Source organism: Eucyclogobius newberryi, unplaced genomic scaffold (genome assembly GCF_026437365.1).
Source record: "Eucyclogobius newberryi isolate DKJ021-1_F unplaced genomic scaffold, fEucNew1.0.hap1 SCAF_14, whole genome shotgun sequence".
NCBI classification, from domain to species: Eukaryota; Metazoa; Chordata; class Actinopteri; order Gobiiformes; family Gobiidae; genus Eucyclogobius; species Eucyclogobius newberryi.
In genome coordinates this window covers 5,081,686-5,097,727 of record NW_027315768.1, presented here as the reverse complement: position 1 = coordinate 5,097,727, position 16,042 = coordinate 5,081,686, and the positions used below count along the sequence as shown (strand labels likewise).

The 16,042-nt window shown below is 47.3% G+C and overlaps 1 protein-coding gene across 1 annotated transcript; it reads left to right on the top strand.

Annotated features, from left to right (window-relative positions):
* Nucleotides 1-13,767: 13,767 nt before the first annotated feature.
* On the top strand, nt 13,768-15,692 carry LOC140359334 (heat shock 70 kDa protein 1-like). Its single transcript, XM_072444213.1, has one exon. It carries the CDS (start codon nt 13,779-13,781, stop codon nt 15,690-15,692), a length of 1,914 nt encoding a protein of 637 aa, XP_072300314.1. The 5' UTR covers nt 13,768-13,778.
* The last annotated feature ends 350 nt before the right edge of the window (nt 15,693-16,042 follow it).

The window sequence follows — 16,042 nt, the reverse complement described above, 5'->3', positions numbered from 1 at the left end:
ACCAGTGGACATTCTCCATGCTTGAAGATGGCGATCCAAAGCTGACTGCAGGGGCCATTGGGGGGCTACTTTACTTCTCTCTTTATCAAAGACCAAGGGAGCCAGAATACACACTAAACTCTTCAGGAAAGGTCAAATTGTGTCCTTTTACTTCGATTAAAAAAAAATATATATAAATACATCATATGAATATCTAGTTTCGCTACTAGTTCTGGTGTCAATTAGTATCTGATTTCCAATACTTTTCACAACCTATATAGACATTGCCCATTTGAATACATGTCAGGCTTCTCTTCCCACCTCTTACACCATTAAACCATTTCCATTTTAAATTGTATATAGTCTAAAAGCAATATCGTAAATGAAATACTTCAGACACTTATTCTACAAAATGATATTTGTATCTCTTTTAACCACCTTCTAACATTGTTCCCTCATCACAAACCGCTGGAGCAGGTGTGTGGTCAATGTGTGGTTTCAGCACCTCAGACAGCTCCTACTTACACCCCCCCTCTCACTCCTCTTGTCTTTGAGTAGCTCAAGCGGGATGGAGCAGAGAGAGCTGTGGGTGTGCAAGAAGCGCTCTCTGTTGGTCAAACCCTGTGCTGACGCCTCACACAAGTCAGAGCGACAATGAAAAGAATAAATGTATTCTGACGTTAGAACACATCATGTACATGCGGTACAAGGGTTTTATTCTTTGTCATATTCCAGACACTTGCTCTGACTCGAAAGAGAAGCTGAAGAGTCCACTTTTCTTTTTTTTTTTACTTCAAGTAATCTTTCTCAAACAGAAGTATAAGGGATATAGTTTTTTAGTATAAAAGCATTTGGGTAACAACTACTCAAGTAAGAGTAACTGTCTGGACGTAGCATTGGATTTGTAATCAGAAGTTAATGTATTAGTTTCAATGTTTTGTATTTATGTTTGTACTTCCAAATTTTGGAAGTACAAACATAAATACTAAACATTGGTATTTTCAAAGGACGGACAAAACTATGACAAACTAAATCCTACTACCTGAATGAGTCGTAAAAAAACTCAAATGTTCAAATAATTTCATGTCTACATAACGCTTTTATCACTTTTATTTACTCACGGTGGAAAAATCCTTTCTCTTTAACTTGACATAATGTTCCTGTTAAAAAATAGTACCTTGAGTTCCTTTAGTTTAATTTGCATTAAAACATTTTCCTTCACCAGAGCATAACTTAAAGGAAACATAATTTGTTTAAATATAATTTTGCATATTTAGTATTCAACTAATTATAACATATGTAGATCATCATTTTACATTAATGTCATTGTAAAGTGAAATATTTATCAAAAACGGCCTCGTTATAGAAACAGGTCTGTTGACATCCTGTTCAAAATTGCAGAGCTGATATGCCCCGCCTCTTCATTGTGACATGTCATTGGGTATCACTTTAAAAAGGCACCTTAGTGAACCATTTACAAGCTTAAAATATCATGGATCAGTATGTTAAATATATCAAAACAAGCATAAAGGGACAAAGCTAAAACTGGCCATGGGCTGGTAGACTACAAAACAGACAAGGAACAAAGCACCCCAATACTGTCATCTAGTGGTTGTTTTCAGTACTGCATAAAGCAGAGGAAAAAAAACATAATGTTATCAATCTGGTGGCAAACAGTGGCTTTATATTTCGTCATTAGCCATCATATTGACCCTTAATATTTTGTAATTCCAAGGAATCTTCCTGCAGCTTTAGCAATGATCCTGATCCTTTCCGTTCTCTTTTGGGTTTGAGTAGCACAGTTTATAACTTCCACCATAAAGTGTACAAAATACTTTCTGTGCACAACCAAGGAATTCTCAGTAATTCTGAAAGCTCCACACTTGGAGGCTCCACACTTGGAACCTTCACACTTGAGAATGGCTTCTCTCACTTCACTCTGGCTGTGAGCAGCGCTGGCATCTCTCACTTCATCGACCTTCACCGCTTTACTTGACACTTTCTTCACTGCATTTGCATAATATATAAGATATACCTTGAGAGAATACATTTTTTGCACTTCAGCAGCCACCTATCTGAGTATCCATCCTGGCCTTAAGTAGTGCTCTGGCTGGCACTCCAGAGCAGTGACAGCTATACACCTGAACCAGCACCTCAGTCAACACAGTCCGGAGTCATCTCTCCAACATTAATGATCCTTCGAGCCGGATGTAAGCCGTCTCTGCCCTACAAGATGGATGATACCCGGAACTTTCATACTCAAGAGTCCCGGACTTTGACCCTGCGATGAGGATTACGATGCAACGTTGGAGGCGGAGCGAGAAGAGCTACAGCGGGAAATGTGCTGGTTGCAGCAGTCCCAGGAACGCATGAATGCAAGATTGACTGACTGGGACGCCTAAATGCTGCAACGGCGCGACCACCAGGAGAGCCTGCGGCTCACCTCCCCCCACCCAGGTCCTACGGCAGAGGAAGAGAACCGATCAACACCCTCTCCAGGGCTAGTTGGGATCAAGGCGGAACCGGACTTCAGCCCAATTTTGGTTTACCAGAATGAACCGCATCAGGAGGGACCGGACCCCCGCTCCAGCCCAGGATCAGATGCCGATGCAGTTATGCAGAGGGCGTTTGAGGCTGAAGAGAGACGGATACATCACCAGCAGGGATCCAGATCCTGACCCGCCATCCTGCCCTGGAGGGGCAGGATGGCATGATAGTCTAAGAATAAAGTAGATGTTGTTGTTGTTGTTGTTGTTTTATGGCGGTTGGCATCCGAGTGTTGCATTACCGCCAGACTTTATTCCTCAGACGTTTCGTAGTCCTCAGACTCTGTCGTAGTCCGTAAAAGTACTCCTCCCATTGCTTTGGTGTTACAAAGCCCATGAGGTCATGATATGTCTTTGTGACTAGAATAGTTGTTGTGTCAGTGACCAACCGGCTTTATTCCAGGGAGACTCTTCTTGGCAGTAAATGCACCTTTTAAAGATGGCTGCCAGCCGCCATTAAAAGCAACAACACAAACCAACAACCAAGTGTGCTTTGTGACATCATATATGCTTTATAACATCACCTGTGCTTTGAAGATAGATATAAGCGGCAGTATGAGTCCGCTACGATCGCGAATCAGTGGTTGGTATCCAAGTGTTACATTAGCCCCACCTTCTGCAGTTGTACATCTTACCCTTTATTCTTTTGACTTTTTTCTTTAGACTTTATTCTTTAGACTTTGTTCTTTAGACCCCCCACCCAACCCTAACCCCCCGGCGGAAGTGACGGAGCAGAAAACCACGAAAAACGTAATGGATTCTCCCAACAGCAGTCCACAGACCACAGTGATGAGGAGTCCAGTGCTGAGGCCAAAGTAACAGAAGGTCCGACCGCAGCGCCCCAACATCCCACCCACTCGCCCTCCAGCTCTTTCTCCACTGGTGCAGAGGAGGACCAGGACCAGGACCAGAACGAGAGCAGCAGCAGCAGCAGGGAGGATGAGGAGCACCAAGGGACTATGAGGAGGCTCCAAAGCAGCGTGGCACATGTTACAAAGACCCACGCCTCAAGGACAGGATGGAACTGGTTCTGGAGAAAAAGACCATTCAAAATCCAGATCAAGGTCCAGAGATCCAGACCCAAACCAGGACCAAACCCGTTCCTACGACCACAGAGACCAGTCCAGATCCGAAGACCTGGACTAAATCCCATATATAGAAGACTGGCCCAACAGGGACAGATCGAGGTCCAAGTCCAGAGACCGCTCCAGATCTAGAGAGGGCAACAGGAGGAGAGACAGGTCCACAGACGCAGATTGGAGGAGAGACAGAAGGGACAGATCTAGGGACAGGTCCAGGGACAGATCTAGGTCCAGGTCCAGAGGTAGAGGCAGACGAGAGCGCTCCAGATCCAGAGAGAGGAACAGGGATCGAGAGCACTTTGAAAGAGCGCGCAATGGACGAGATCGTCGTGGTGAACGCTATGCGCCTGACCACAGGAGGAGGGACGGCTCCCTGTTACCTGCCGATAAAGAGTAAGTCTAATGTTCTCCCTGTTTCGGTTTTGCTGTGAGCAATGTTGCCTCTTCCATGTGTAGCTATCTCTTCACTCTTGCCCTTGATTCAATGTCTGCAGTAGCTGTTTGTGCCTAAAACAGAGAAATGAATAATTAATAAACACACTAATCTAAACTTGCATATCATATTGCAACTCTATAGATAAACACTATAACTTAACTGGCTATGTGTAGACTACTTTCTACTTGTAATTCTATGCTTTGCAAGTCTCTTTAGAGCAGTTATGATCCTAAACTTAAACTGTATCTTAAACTGATACAGTTGGCATACTTTCTTGTATTTACATTGCTTTGCATTTTAGTTGTATTTGTTTTTGTTTACTATTGAATGATTTTACAGCTTGTTCCTAAGTAAGGAAATAGAACATAGTACTTGAACTACACAAAAACAATTCTGGCATAGTTTATGTTGATTAATCATATTAATTGATTAATAGGAATTACTTAGCAATTACTTGCTTGGCAAAGCTCTCCCTGAAGGCACTGCTACCTTTCTCAGCTTGTCTCCTGCAAAGTTAGAAACAGTTAAAGTTAGCACACTGTGATCAGACAGAAACTGCAAGACGCTTAAAGGTTGAATGGACGATTTTTTTGGCCCAAATCTGAGTCTTATTTCCTCGTGGCGTGGACTGCCAATTAGTCCTGCCACGTATCAATCATAGAACGCACCTACCGCCTGAGTTCTCAAATCGTCCATTGCGCCTTTAATAGAGCTCGGAAAGGTGTTGTCACATATTATTAATAGTATTATCATTATCGGTACATATTTTAAAATGCTTAATACGAAAGATGGCGTTCCTTCAAAACTTCCTAGAGTTACTTGTAATAACATTATTCAAGATTTACTGACAATTTGTGATGAACCTCGTCAACCAATAAGGTCCGTCAGGGTAGAAAACAACGTGTCGCCATTTCTCATTTAGCAGCCAAGCCTCCGGGCTGCCAAACAACAACTACAGATTTCCTCCTCACTATTAACCCCGAGTTGCATCGCTGTGACACCAAGTTTATTTGCCTCTGTTTCGTGTTGTTCCATGAGAGCTAACAGCGGAGATATGACGGGATTTTCATTCATCTTAATTTCTTTAGCAGTGAAGCCAATTGATGGATTAAACTCTTTCAAAATCCAGTTGGAAGAGTGGCAAAAACGTCCTTTTTCAATAAAAATGCCTTCAACTCAATTTTTGCTCTATTTTTATGGATTTGATACTTTCCTGATTGTTCAAAACCAAAGCGAGAGCAGAAGTAATCTCGGTCACTAGCCGGGTCCGCCATCTTGAATGTTTTAGTACAGGGGTGAAAAGCAAGTTCATCTTTTCAGTGTGACGCGTTAAAACCTCCGCCTGGGATTGGATCGGAGGATTATCGTCCAACGACTTCATTGGTTCTGACTCGGGTTCCAGCCCTTTCGCATTTGAACAGAATGTGGGCAGGGCTGGCGGGTCAGGCAAGTTGTTTTATGGCGGTTGGTAACCAAGTGTTACATTACCGCCAGACTTCATTCCTTAGACTTCTTCTTCTTTGGTGTTTTATGGCGGTTGGTATCCAAATGTTACATTACCGCCACCTACTGTAGTTAGACTTTTAGACTTTATTCTTCAGACTTCATTCTTCCCTTAGACTTTATTCGACTTTATTGTTGTTGTTCTTGTTCTTTTATGGCGGTTGGTATCCAAGTGCAGTTGTTGTTGTTGTTGTTGTTGTTGTTGTTGTTGTTTTATGGGGGTTGGCATCCAATTGTTGCATTACCGCCAGACTTTATTCCTCAGACTTTTCGTAGTCCTCAGACTGTCGTAGTCCGTAAAAGTACTCCTTCCATTGCTTTGGTGTTACAAAGCCCATGAGGTCATGATATGTCTTTGTGACTAGAATAGTTGTTGTGTCAGAGACCAACCGGCTTTATTCCAGGGAGACTCTTCTTCATCTTCCTCTCCCTCTTTGACGTTCGGTGCTTTGGAAGTACAAAGCCCATGAGGTCATGGGACGTCTTTGTTGTTTTACAAAGCCCATGAGGTCACGGGACGTCTTTGTCGTTTTATCCTTTAGAAGTCCTTCTTCCATCACTTTGGCGTTTCTAGGCCCATGAAGTCAAAGCGCGTTAGAACATCCTCTTGCTCCTCATCCTCGGCTCAGTCTCCAACACCCCCCACCTCTATAAACGTTTACCCAGCCCTGTGCTACATAAGTAAGCAACCACAGCCTGACACAAACCCTGTGACTGGATCGCCAGAACGTTCCGCAGATTGAACTCCCGCCCATTATTCCGAAACCACAAGGCCAACCCGGCCCTTTCTCTATCATAAGCCTCACAGCAAATCAGCACATGCTCGACAGTCTCTGGCACCCGACAGCGACCACACAGACCGGTCGGATGCTTGCCTATCCTACTCAGTGACCAATTGAGTCCAGCATGGCCAATCCTCATGCGGGCGAAGGCCCTTTCCTCCCACGCGTTCCTGCCCATAGACCCGCAAGGACCCACACTACCCTGTATGTGATAGAGATGCCGTCCAGTAACACTCCAAAATTCCTGCCAAAGGCCGACCACATGACTCTTGATAACAGGCTTGACTTCAGATTTGCTTAACTCAACCGCCACATCAATTGATGGCCGCCTAAGGGAACGCTTAGCCAGTGCATCAGCCATTTCGTTACCATCCACCCCCACATGCGCAGGGACCCAAATGAAGGAAACCCTCACATCCTTCCTGGACAGGGAGAGCAGCAGACAGAAGATGCCATTCAACACATCCTGTCTGCAACCCGATTTCCCAGATTTAATGCTTTGCAATGCAGAAAGGCTGTCAGAGGCCACCACAATGCCGCAACACTGCAAAGCAGATTCCGCCCATTCCAATGCCAACCGTATCGCTATGAGTACCGACGTGAAAACAGAAAGGCGATCTGTCAACCTCTTCTTGACCGCCAGCCCCAGGTCAGGCACAAAATAAGCGGCGCCAGTACGCCCACTCTCAGGATCCCTAGACCCGTCGGTATAAATAAACACATCACCGGAGTGCTTATCGATGAGCGCTTGAACGGCAAACTGCGGCGCCCTCCCAGCGAATCCTCTAAGCTTGCCATGCAAGCTAACATCAACAGGAGCCGGGACAAACTTCCACGGAGCTATAGCAGACAAAGCCACCGACGGGCTCACACGCAGATCACCAACCCCCGCAAGCCGCGCCTTCGCATTTCCTACCTGGCTAAGAACCATACCGCCAGCCTCACTCTGCCCCCCATCAACCCTGAGAAAGTCCCTCACCGGGTGAGAGCTCGTATGACCTTGCACATTCACCCAGTAAGCCAACAGAAGTTCTAGCCTCCGGAGCCGCAACGGCAATTCCCCCAACTCAACCTGCAGCGCCGAGACAGGGGAGGTCCTAAAAGCCCTACAGCAGATGCGCAAGGCCTGGGCTTGCTCCACATCAAGCTTCTTTAAGTTAGTCTCAGCCGCAGACATGTAGGCTATACAGCCATAATCAATAGCCGCCCCGATAAATACCCAGGAGCGACCTTCTGCTGGCCCTCCAGTCTTGGCCGGATAGACAACGAAGCAAGTTATTCACCCTTTTGCATTTACCACTGACCTCATCAATGTGCTGACGCCAACTAAGCCTCTCGTCAAAGGTGACCCCCAAGAACCTCACCTCCCTGACCTGTTCGAGCACCTGCCCATGCAGTCGAAGGGAGACGTCCCTATACCCATTGAAGAAACAGATCACTTTAGACTTCCGTACGGACAGTTTAAACCCCCACTTCAGGGTCCACTGCTCCACCTGCTGTATTGCCCTTTGCAGTTTCGCCTCGTAAAACCGGAGATTCCTCCCTCTCACCCATAGAGCGCCATCATCAGCATAAAGGCTCCTCCCAACAGACCCATCCACGTCGTCAAAGATGTCCTTAATCATAACATTGAACAAGATAGGGCTACACACACTCCCCTGCGGGAACCCATTCTCTACCTCATAGACCCCAGAGTAAGCAGCGCCCACTCTGGTTTGGATACGCCGGCCAGACAGAAAGCTCCGGACCCAGTTAAACAGTTTACCCTTCACACCACACTTCCGCAGCTTAATGAGGAGCCCATCCTTCCAAACCATATCGTACGCCTTCTCCACATCAAAGAGCACCGCAATAACCTTTTCTTTCTGAGCCCTGGCCAGCTGGATATCAGACTCCAAACACAACACGGAATCCATGGTGTTCCTGCCCCTACGGAAACCACTCTGGTGCGCGGGAAGCAAACCCTGACTCTCCAAGAAGTAATCCAACCGCTCGGTAACCATGCGCTCCATCGTTTTCCCGAGCTGCGACGTCAAGGCAATCGGCCTATAACTTGAAGGGTCAGACGCTGGCCTACCCGGCTTCAGAACCGGCACCACCGTAGACTGTTTCCACGCAGATGGAACACAACCTGAATCCCAAACACGGTTGAAAAGACCCAGGACTAGCCCAAGCGTGTCATCAGTCAAATGAGAGAGCATGTCATAGCACACCTCATCTTTACCCGGGGCTGTCTGTTTCGCCTTAGAAAGTGCTCTCCTTAGCTCAAACAAACTAAACGGAAGGTCAAGGTCATCTTGAGTCGAAGGCTGGTGCCCAATCAGCTCAGAATTCTGGGCCAAAGTACTCTCCCTGTAGTGCCTTTCCGCAGGTGAGAGATTGTCAGAGCTGTGCACCGACACAAAGGTGCTGGCCAACAGTTCAGCTTTGTCAACGTCGCTGACTGCTTCAACACCATTCAGTATTAGGACCGGGGTCCCATGACGGCGCTCAACGCCATGCATCCGCTTAATCATCCCCCAAACATCCCCGAGACGCGTTTCTCTCCCAATTTTGGAACAATACCGCCTCCAATAGGCACTCTTGGCCGTTCTTACAGTTTTCCGCACAACAGCGCGGGCCCTCTTGTAGTCAATGAGGGCACCCTCAGTGTGGGTAACCCTTAGCCGGCGAAACGCCGCATTTCTCGCCCTAACAGCATAACCACATGCTTCATTCCACCACGGCACCCGCTTCCTATGTCCACTACCACCACTCTTAGGAATCGTGCCTACCGCTGACTGCGTGATGAGCGAGGCAATTGCACTATTGAGAACATCCACCTGAGTCAATCCTCCTTCCCGCAGAACCCTAGAACCATCATCAGCTTTCCTCAGGAAAGCCCCCCAGTTCGCCCTTGCCAACTGCCACCTCTGGATCCTCGTCCCCCTGACCACACAGCTCCCAAAGCCAATCTCGGTGCGGACTAGAAAGTGATCGCTACCAAAAGAAAGATTACCAAGAACCTCCCAACTACAAACACCAGCTAACTCCTTGGACACAAGCGTAAGATCTATTGCACTTTCCGTACCGGTCCCCATATCATAGCAGGTCCCACTCCCATCATTCAGACAAACCAACTCCCTTTGATTGATAAAACCCTCTACCACCTGCCCATACCTATCGGTACCACTACCGCCCCACAAAGCGCTATGCGCATTAAAATCCCCACACCACACGGCCTTTCCCCGAACATCCTTACCGATACTATGTAAGGACTCTAACGTTAACTCACCACACGGATTATAAAGGTTAACCACAGTAACAGCTTCACCACCCAGCCAGACCCTTACCACCAGAGCCTCCGGCGCTTTACTCACACTGACAACAACGTAATTTAGGTCATCTCGGACAAACACAGCCACACCTCCGCCTCTACCCTGCTCCCTATCATTCCTAACACACACATACCCTTGTATCCCAAAACCCCACCTAGGTTGTAACCAAGTCTCCTGCACGCACATAACGTGAGGCTTGTTCAACAAGGTAGAGACAAAATGCTTAAATTCCTGGCCATTAGCACGAAGACTACGCGCATTCCATTGTAAGACAACCACCGCCATTATGAGCCCCCGGGACCTGACGGCGCATCGGGAGCCCCCCCACTCCCACTGCCAGAATGGGGCAGGGTGCCTTCCCGCAGCGCATCCTCTATCTCCGTCCACTCGGGACCCCAAGCTCCAAAGTACTTCCCCGCAGCCTTAGCGATGATCTTAGTCTTTTCGGATCTCTTCTTGGTTTGACCAGTACAGTTAATCACTTCCACCATAAAGAGGAAGAAATCTTTCCTCTTCACAACCAGTACATCCTCCGCACCCACAGGGCCTCTGCCCGTGGAAGCCACACTCACAGGCATCCCATTGGGCACCTCCCCCTGGCCGCGGGCAACGCTGCCCCCTCCCCTGTCGCCTAGGTCACCAGCACTGCATCCACCTTCACCTGACTACCAGACACCTTCTTGACCGCATCCGCGTAGGATATGCCTTGAGAGGCTCTAACTTTTTGCACCTCAGCAGCCCTCTTGCTGAACACGCATCCCCCGTAGGCAGAGCTATGCTCTCCCCCACAGTTACAGCACTTGAGTATTGCTCCTTCGTCACACTTCCCATACTCGTGGTCTCCTGCACATTTACCACACTTCTGCTTCCTTCTACAGACCGCTGCAATATGCCCAAAGCGCTGGCACTTGAAGCAACGCAGGGGCGGCGGAACATATGGGCGTACGCCATAGCGCATGTACCCAACGCACACCACACGAGGCAGGATCCCACCTTCAAATCTAATCATTATCGACAGGCTGTCACACTTTACCCCATCCCGGGTCACCTTCAACCGCCTAGCATCCACCACCTTAGCTCCAGTCAAATTCTCCTTTATGTCATCCACAGATGTCGTCGTAGGGACGCCTACGATAACTCCCCTGACCGTGCCTCTTACAGCATCAGACACAAGAATGTCCTTCCCCCCCAGACACTTAGCTTCAATCGCCTTCCTTTGCTGAGCCACGTCCTTGCACACGACCAGCAGCGAGCCATCCCTAAGGACACTCGCATGCTTGACCACTCCCACAGCTACAGTCAGGCTCCTTGTCAACGCCATCGGATCCCACCCCTTAAAGGACGCATTATCCTGCGCGAGCTTTATGAACACCTTACACTCTGAACTCACATCCCCAATATCTGCAACCCCCCCGCCCTGCTCCTCACTGAGAGAGCCCTCCATAGACGAGCAAGAAGACGCCCTACGCTGCACAGGATCAGTGGCTACAGGGGAGTCCTCCCCGCTGTTCAAATCGTCACCGACCAGGTCACGCTTCCTCTTCCTCTTCCCCGTCATACGGACCGAGGCGTTCCTCTATGTTGCCGTAATATCCAAACAACGCTCAATAATCCACCGTCAGCGTGTATCTTCACCGACAGGTCCAGATGCGTGTTTTATGGCAGTCGACAGTCCTCAGTGTTACATTACCGCCAGACTTTATTCTTTGGACTTTATTCTTTTCTTTTGGACATTTTTCAGATTCCGACGGGCTTTATTCCAGTGCTGACTCTTCTTCATCTTCCCTACCTCCATTTCTTTACTCTGTTCACTCTGATTCCCCAAAGGTAGACTTCCTTCACTCTGACTCCCTGCGGTTTTCTATTTTTGCCCATTCAAGTTCTTTTGTTCTCAGGATACTTCCTGCAGCTTTAGCTTCAGTGTTAGATCCTGATCCTTTCAGTTCTCTTTTGAGTTTGAGCAGCACAGATTATATCATCCACCATAAAGAGTACAAAATCTTCTCTATCCACAACCAAGGTATTCTCATTAATTCTGGAACCTCCACGCTTGGAACCTCCACACTTGGAACCTCCACACTTGGAACCTCCACACTTGGGAGCAACGCTGGCTTTCCTCACTTCGCTCTGGCTGGGAGCAGCTCTGGCTTCTCTCACTGTATTTACTTTCACCTCTTTACTTTACACTTTCTTGACCTCATCCGCATAGGATATACCTCTTTTGCTAAACACGCATCCCCCGTAGGCAGGGCTATGCTTTCCCCACAGTTACAGCACTTCAGTTTAGCTCCTTGGTCACATTTCCCATACTCGTGATCTCCTGCACATTTACCACATCTTTGCTTTCCTCTGCAGACTGCTGCTATATGTCCAAAGCGCTGGCACTTGAAGCAACGCAGGGATAGCGGAACATATGGCCTTACGCCATAGCTTACATATCCAAGGAAACCCTTACTAGGCAGGCATTTCTCTTCAAGTTTTATCATTACAGACAGGTTGTCACACCTTTCTCCAAACCGGGTTGTTTTCAACCACCTAGCGTCCACTACCTTAGCTCCAGTTAAATTCTCCTTTACGTCGTCCACAGTCACCATTGTAGGGACGCCTGTGATGACTCCTCTGACCGTGTTTCTTTCAGCGTCCAAAACAAGAATGTTCTTTCCATCCAGACTTTTAATCCCAATCGCTTTCCTTTGCTGAGCCCCGCCCGCGTCTTTGCACACAACCAGCAGCGCGCCATCTCCACGGACTCTCGACTCCTTGACCTCTCCCACAGCCTTATTTAGACTCGTCATCAATGCCAACGGGTTCCACTCCTTAAAGGACGCATTATTTTTTCCCCTCCATCCCTTGTTGGGTTTTGTCTATGGGAGTTTTTGTTTATAGGAGATCTTCTACTGAAAGTGTTTTTTCAAACGTCCTATAAGTGGTCTGTTCTTTTCTTCTGTATCTACCTCTGTATCTTCCTGCGTTGAACCAATGAAATTTCCCCATGTGGGACAATAAAGGAATATCTTATCTTATCTTATTACCCTGTGCAAGCTTTATGATCACCTTACACACTTTACTCTCATCCCCAATAATAGCAGCTTCATCCTGCTTCTCACTTACAGAACCCTCATTTTACGTTGTTGTTGTTGTTGTTGTTGTTGTTGTTGTTGTTTTATGGCGGTTGGCATCCGAGTGTTGCATTACCGCCAGACTTTATTCCTTAGACTGTTGTTGCTGTTGTTATTGTTTTATCTCATTTTACGTTTCCGAGCACGGTTGGTATCCTTAGACTTCCTTTAGACTGCGTATCTATGATGTCACATTCGGCTGGTATCTATGATGTCACATGCATTCCATTCCGCTTTGATGACCTCATGTACTTTGAATTCATGTGCTTTGAAGATAGGGAATATAAACAGCGGGAAAGCCGCTGGTGACTGCCATAAAACAATAACAACAGCAACAACAGTCTAAGGAATAAAGTCTGGCGGTAATGCAACACTCGGATGCCAACCGCCATAAAACAACAACAACAACAACAACATAAAACACCACAAAGTCTAAGGAATAAAGTCTGGCGGTAATGCAACACTCGGATGCCAACTGCCATAAAACAACAACAACAACATAAAACACCAGACAACAAAGAAGAAGAAGATAAAAACCAAAGAAGATGTACAACAACATTAGCGGTAATATATCAAGTTATTACAGTCCTTAAAAGAGAGAACTACAGAGAGCACAAGAACTATTGAGAGAACTACAGAGAGGACAAGAACAATAGAGAACTACAGAGAGAACAAGAAATACCAAGAGAATTGCAAAGCTGAAACACAAGAACACTGAAAACACAAACACAAAGCCAGAAGAATACTAACCTATTGAATTGTGAGTACACTACACTGCTTTTTATGATATTAAATTGATGTATCTTGTGTATTCTTAAATCCATTTTGTAGTAGGAAAATATTATTTACTATACAACACATTTAAAGCAATCAAAAACATTTACTATTTAAATAAATATATTTAAACTACAAAAAAGCATGTCATTTGCATGAAGGGTATTTAATTACAACAGTTGCAGTTACTAAACTTTAAAAAAATCTAAAATTATTTTATGGGGACAAACACAGAACAAGATGTCTGCAAAAGGAGTGGCAGTGGGCATTGACCTGGGCACCACATACTCGTGTGTGGGGGTCTTCCAACATGGAAAGGTGGAAATCATCGCCAATGACCAGGGAAACAGGACCACCCCCAGCTATGTGGCCTTCACCGACACTGAGCGCCTCATCGGAGATGCTGCCAAGAACCAGGTGGCCCTCAACCCCAACAACACAGTGTTTGACGCCAAGAGGCTGATCGGCCGCAGGTTTGATGACTCCACAGTGCAGGCCGACATGAAGCACTGGCCCTTCAAAGTGGTGAACGACACAGGCAAACCCAAGATCGGAGTGGAATACAAGGGAGAGGATAAGACCTTCAGCCCTGAGGAGATCTCCTCCATGGTTCTGGTGAAGATGAAGGAGGTGGCAGAGACCTATCTGGGCCAGAAAGTGTCCAATGCAGTCATCACTGTCCCGGCCTACTTCAACGATTCCCAGAGACAGGCCACTAAAGACGCAGGTGTGATCGCCAGCCTCAACGTCCTAAGGATAGTCAACGAGCCCACGTCCGCCGCCATCGCCTACGGCCTGGGTAAAGGCCGGTCCAGCGAGTGCAACGTCCTCATCTTTGACCTGGGAGGAGGCACCTTTGATGTGTCCATCCTCAGCATCGATGAAGGCATCTTTGAGGTCAAGGCTACGGCCGGACACACACATCTGGGAGGAGAGGACTTTGACAACCGCATGGTCAACCACTTTGTGCAGGAGTTTAAGAGGAAACACAAGAAGGACATTAGCCAGAACAAGAGAGCCCTTAGGAGGCTGCGCACTGCATGTGAGAGGGCCAAGAGGACCCTGTCCTCCAGCTCCCAGGCCAGCATTGAGATCGACTCTCTGTTTGAGGGTCAAGACTTCTACACCTCCATCACCAGGGCACGCTTTGAGGAGCTGTGCTCTGACCTGTTCAGGGGAACACTGGAGCCTGTGGAGAAGGCCCTGAGGGATGCCAAGATAGACAAAGAACAGATCCAAGACATTGTCCTGGTGGGAGGCTCCACCAGGATCCCTAAAGTCCAGAAACTCCTGCAGGAATTCTTCAACGGGCACGACCTGAACAAAAGCATCAACCCAGATGAGGCGGTGGCGTACGGTGCAGCTGTTCAGGCTGCTATTCTCTCTGGGGACACCTCTGAGAAGGTCCAAGACCTGCTGCTGCTGGATGTGGCCCCTCTGTCCCTGGGCATCGAGACAGCCGGAGGAGTCATGACAGCTCTCATTCCACGCAACACCACCATCCCGACCAAGCAGACCCAGACCTTCAGTACCTACTCCGATAACCAGCCCGGAGTCCTCATCCAGGTGTATGAAGGTGAACGGGCCATGACCACGGACAACAACCTGCTGGGCCGCTTCGAGCTCACAGGCATCCCCCCTGCCAACCGAGGAGTCCCTGAAATCCAAGTCACTTTCGACATTGATGCCAACGGCATTCTGAATGTTTCGGCGGTGGACAAGAGCACGGGCAAAGAGAACAAGATCACAATCACCAACGACAAGGGCCGGCTCAGCAAAGAGGAGATCGAGAAGATGGTGCAGGACGCTGACACCTTCAAAGCTGAGGATGAAGCCCAGAGGAACAGGGTAAGTGCCAAGAATGCTCTGGAGGCCTATGTGTTCACTGTAAAGAACAGCGTGCAGGACGAGGCCGTGAGCAACAAACTGAGCCAGGACGACCGCAAGAAGCTGCTGGACAAGTGCGAGGAGACCATGAGCTGGATGGAAAACAACAAGCTGGCTGAGGTGGAGGAGTACCAGCACAAGCAGAAGGAACTGGAGAAAGTGTGTAACCCCATCATCAGTAAGCTCTACCAGGGAGTCCCACCCACAAGCACCTGCAGTGAGGTCCACGGAGACTCCGTGGGGCCCACCATCGAAGAGGTGGACTAAAGCAGCCAGACCACAGTGTGACTGAAATAATACTCTGCACCTTAATAAACCTGACAATTCATATCATCGTTTCTATTGTCTATTTATTTGCAAAAACACATTTCATTATTATATATCTTTGAATTATTTATAGCAGAAGAAGGTAACTAAGCATTTATAATTGCATCATATCCACATAAATGGATGCTACTGTTTTAGAAAAGATAATTTCAAAATGCAAAAACAACATTGAGATTATCAAAAGCAGATTTGTTTATTTTTGGTCATATTTCTGTAACAGGTATGGTGAGGACCCAAAAACAGCACAGGCAGATGGACAGTAACTTGGTCATTTATTTTATTTACAACAG

Excerpts from the sequence above, each read along its gene's own strand:
- LOC140359334 (XM_072444213.1), top strand. The coding sequence starts at position 13,779 with ATGTCTGCAAAAGGAGTGGCAGTGGGCATTGACCTGGGCACCACATAC.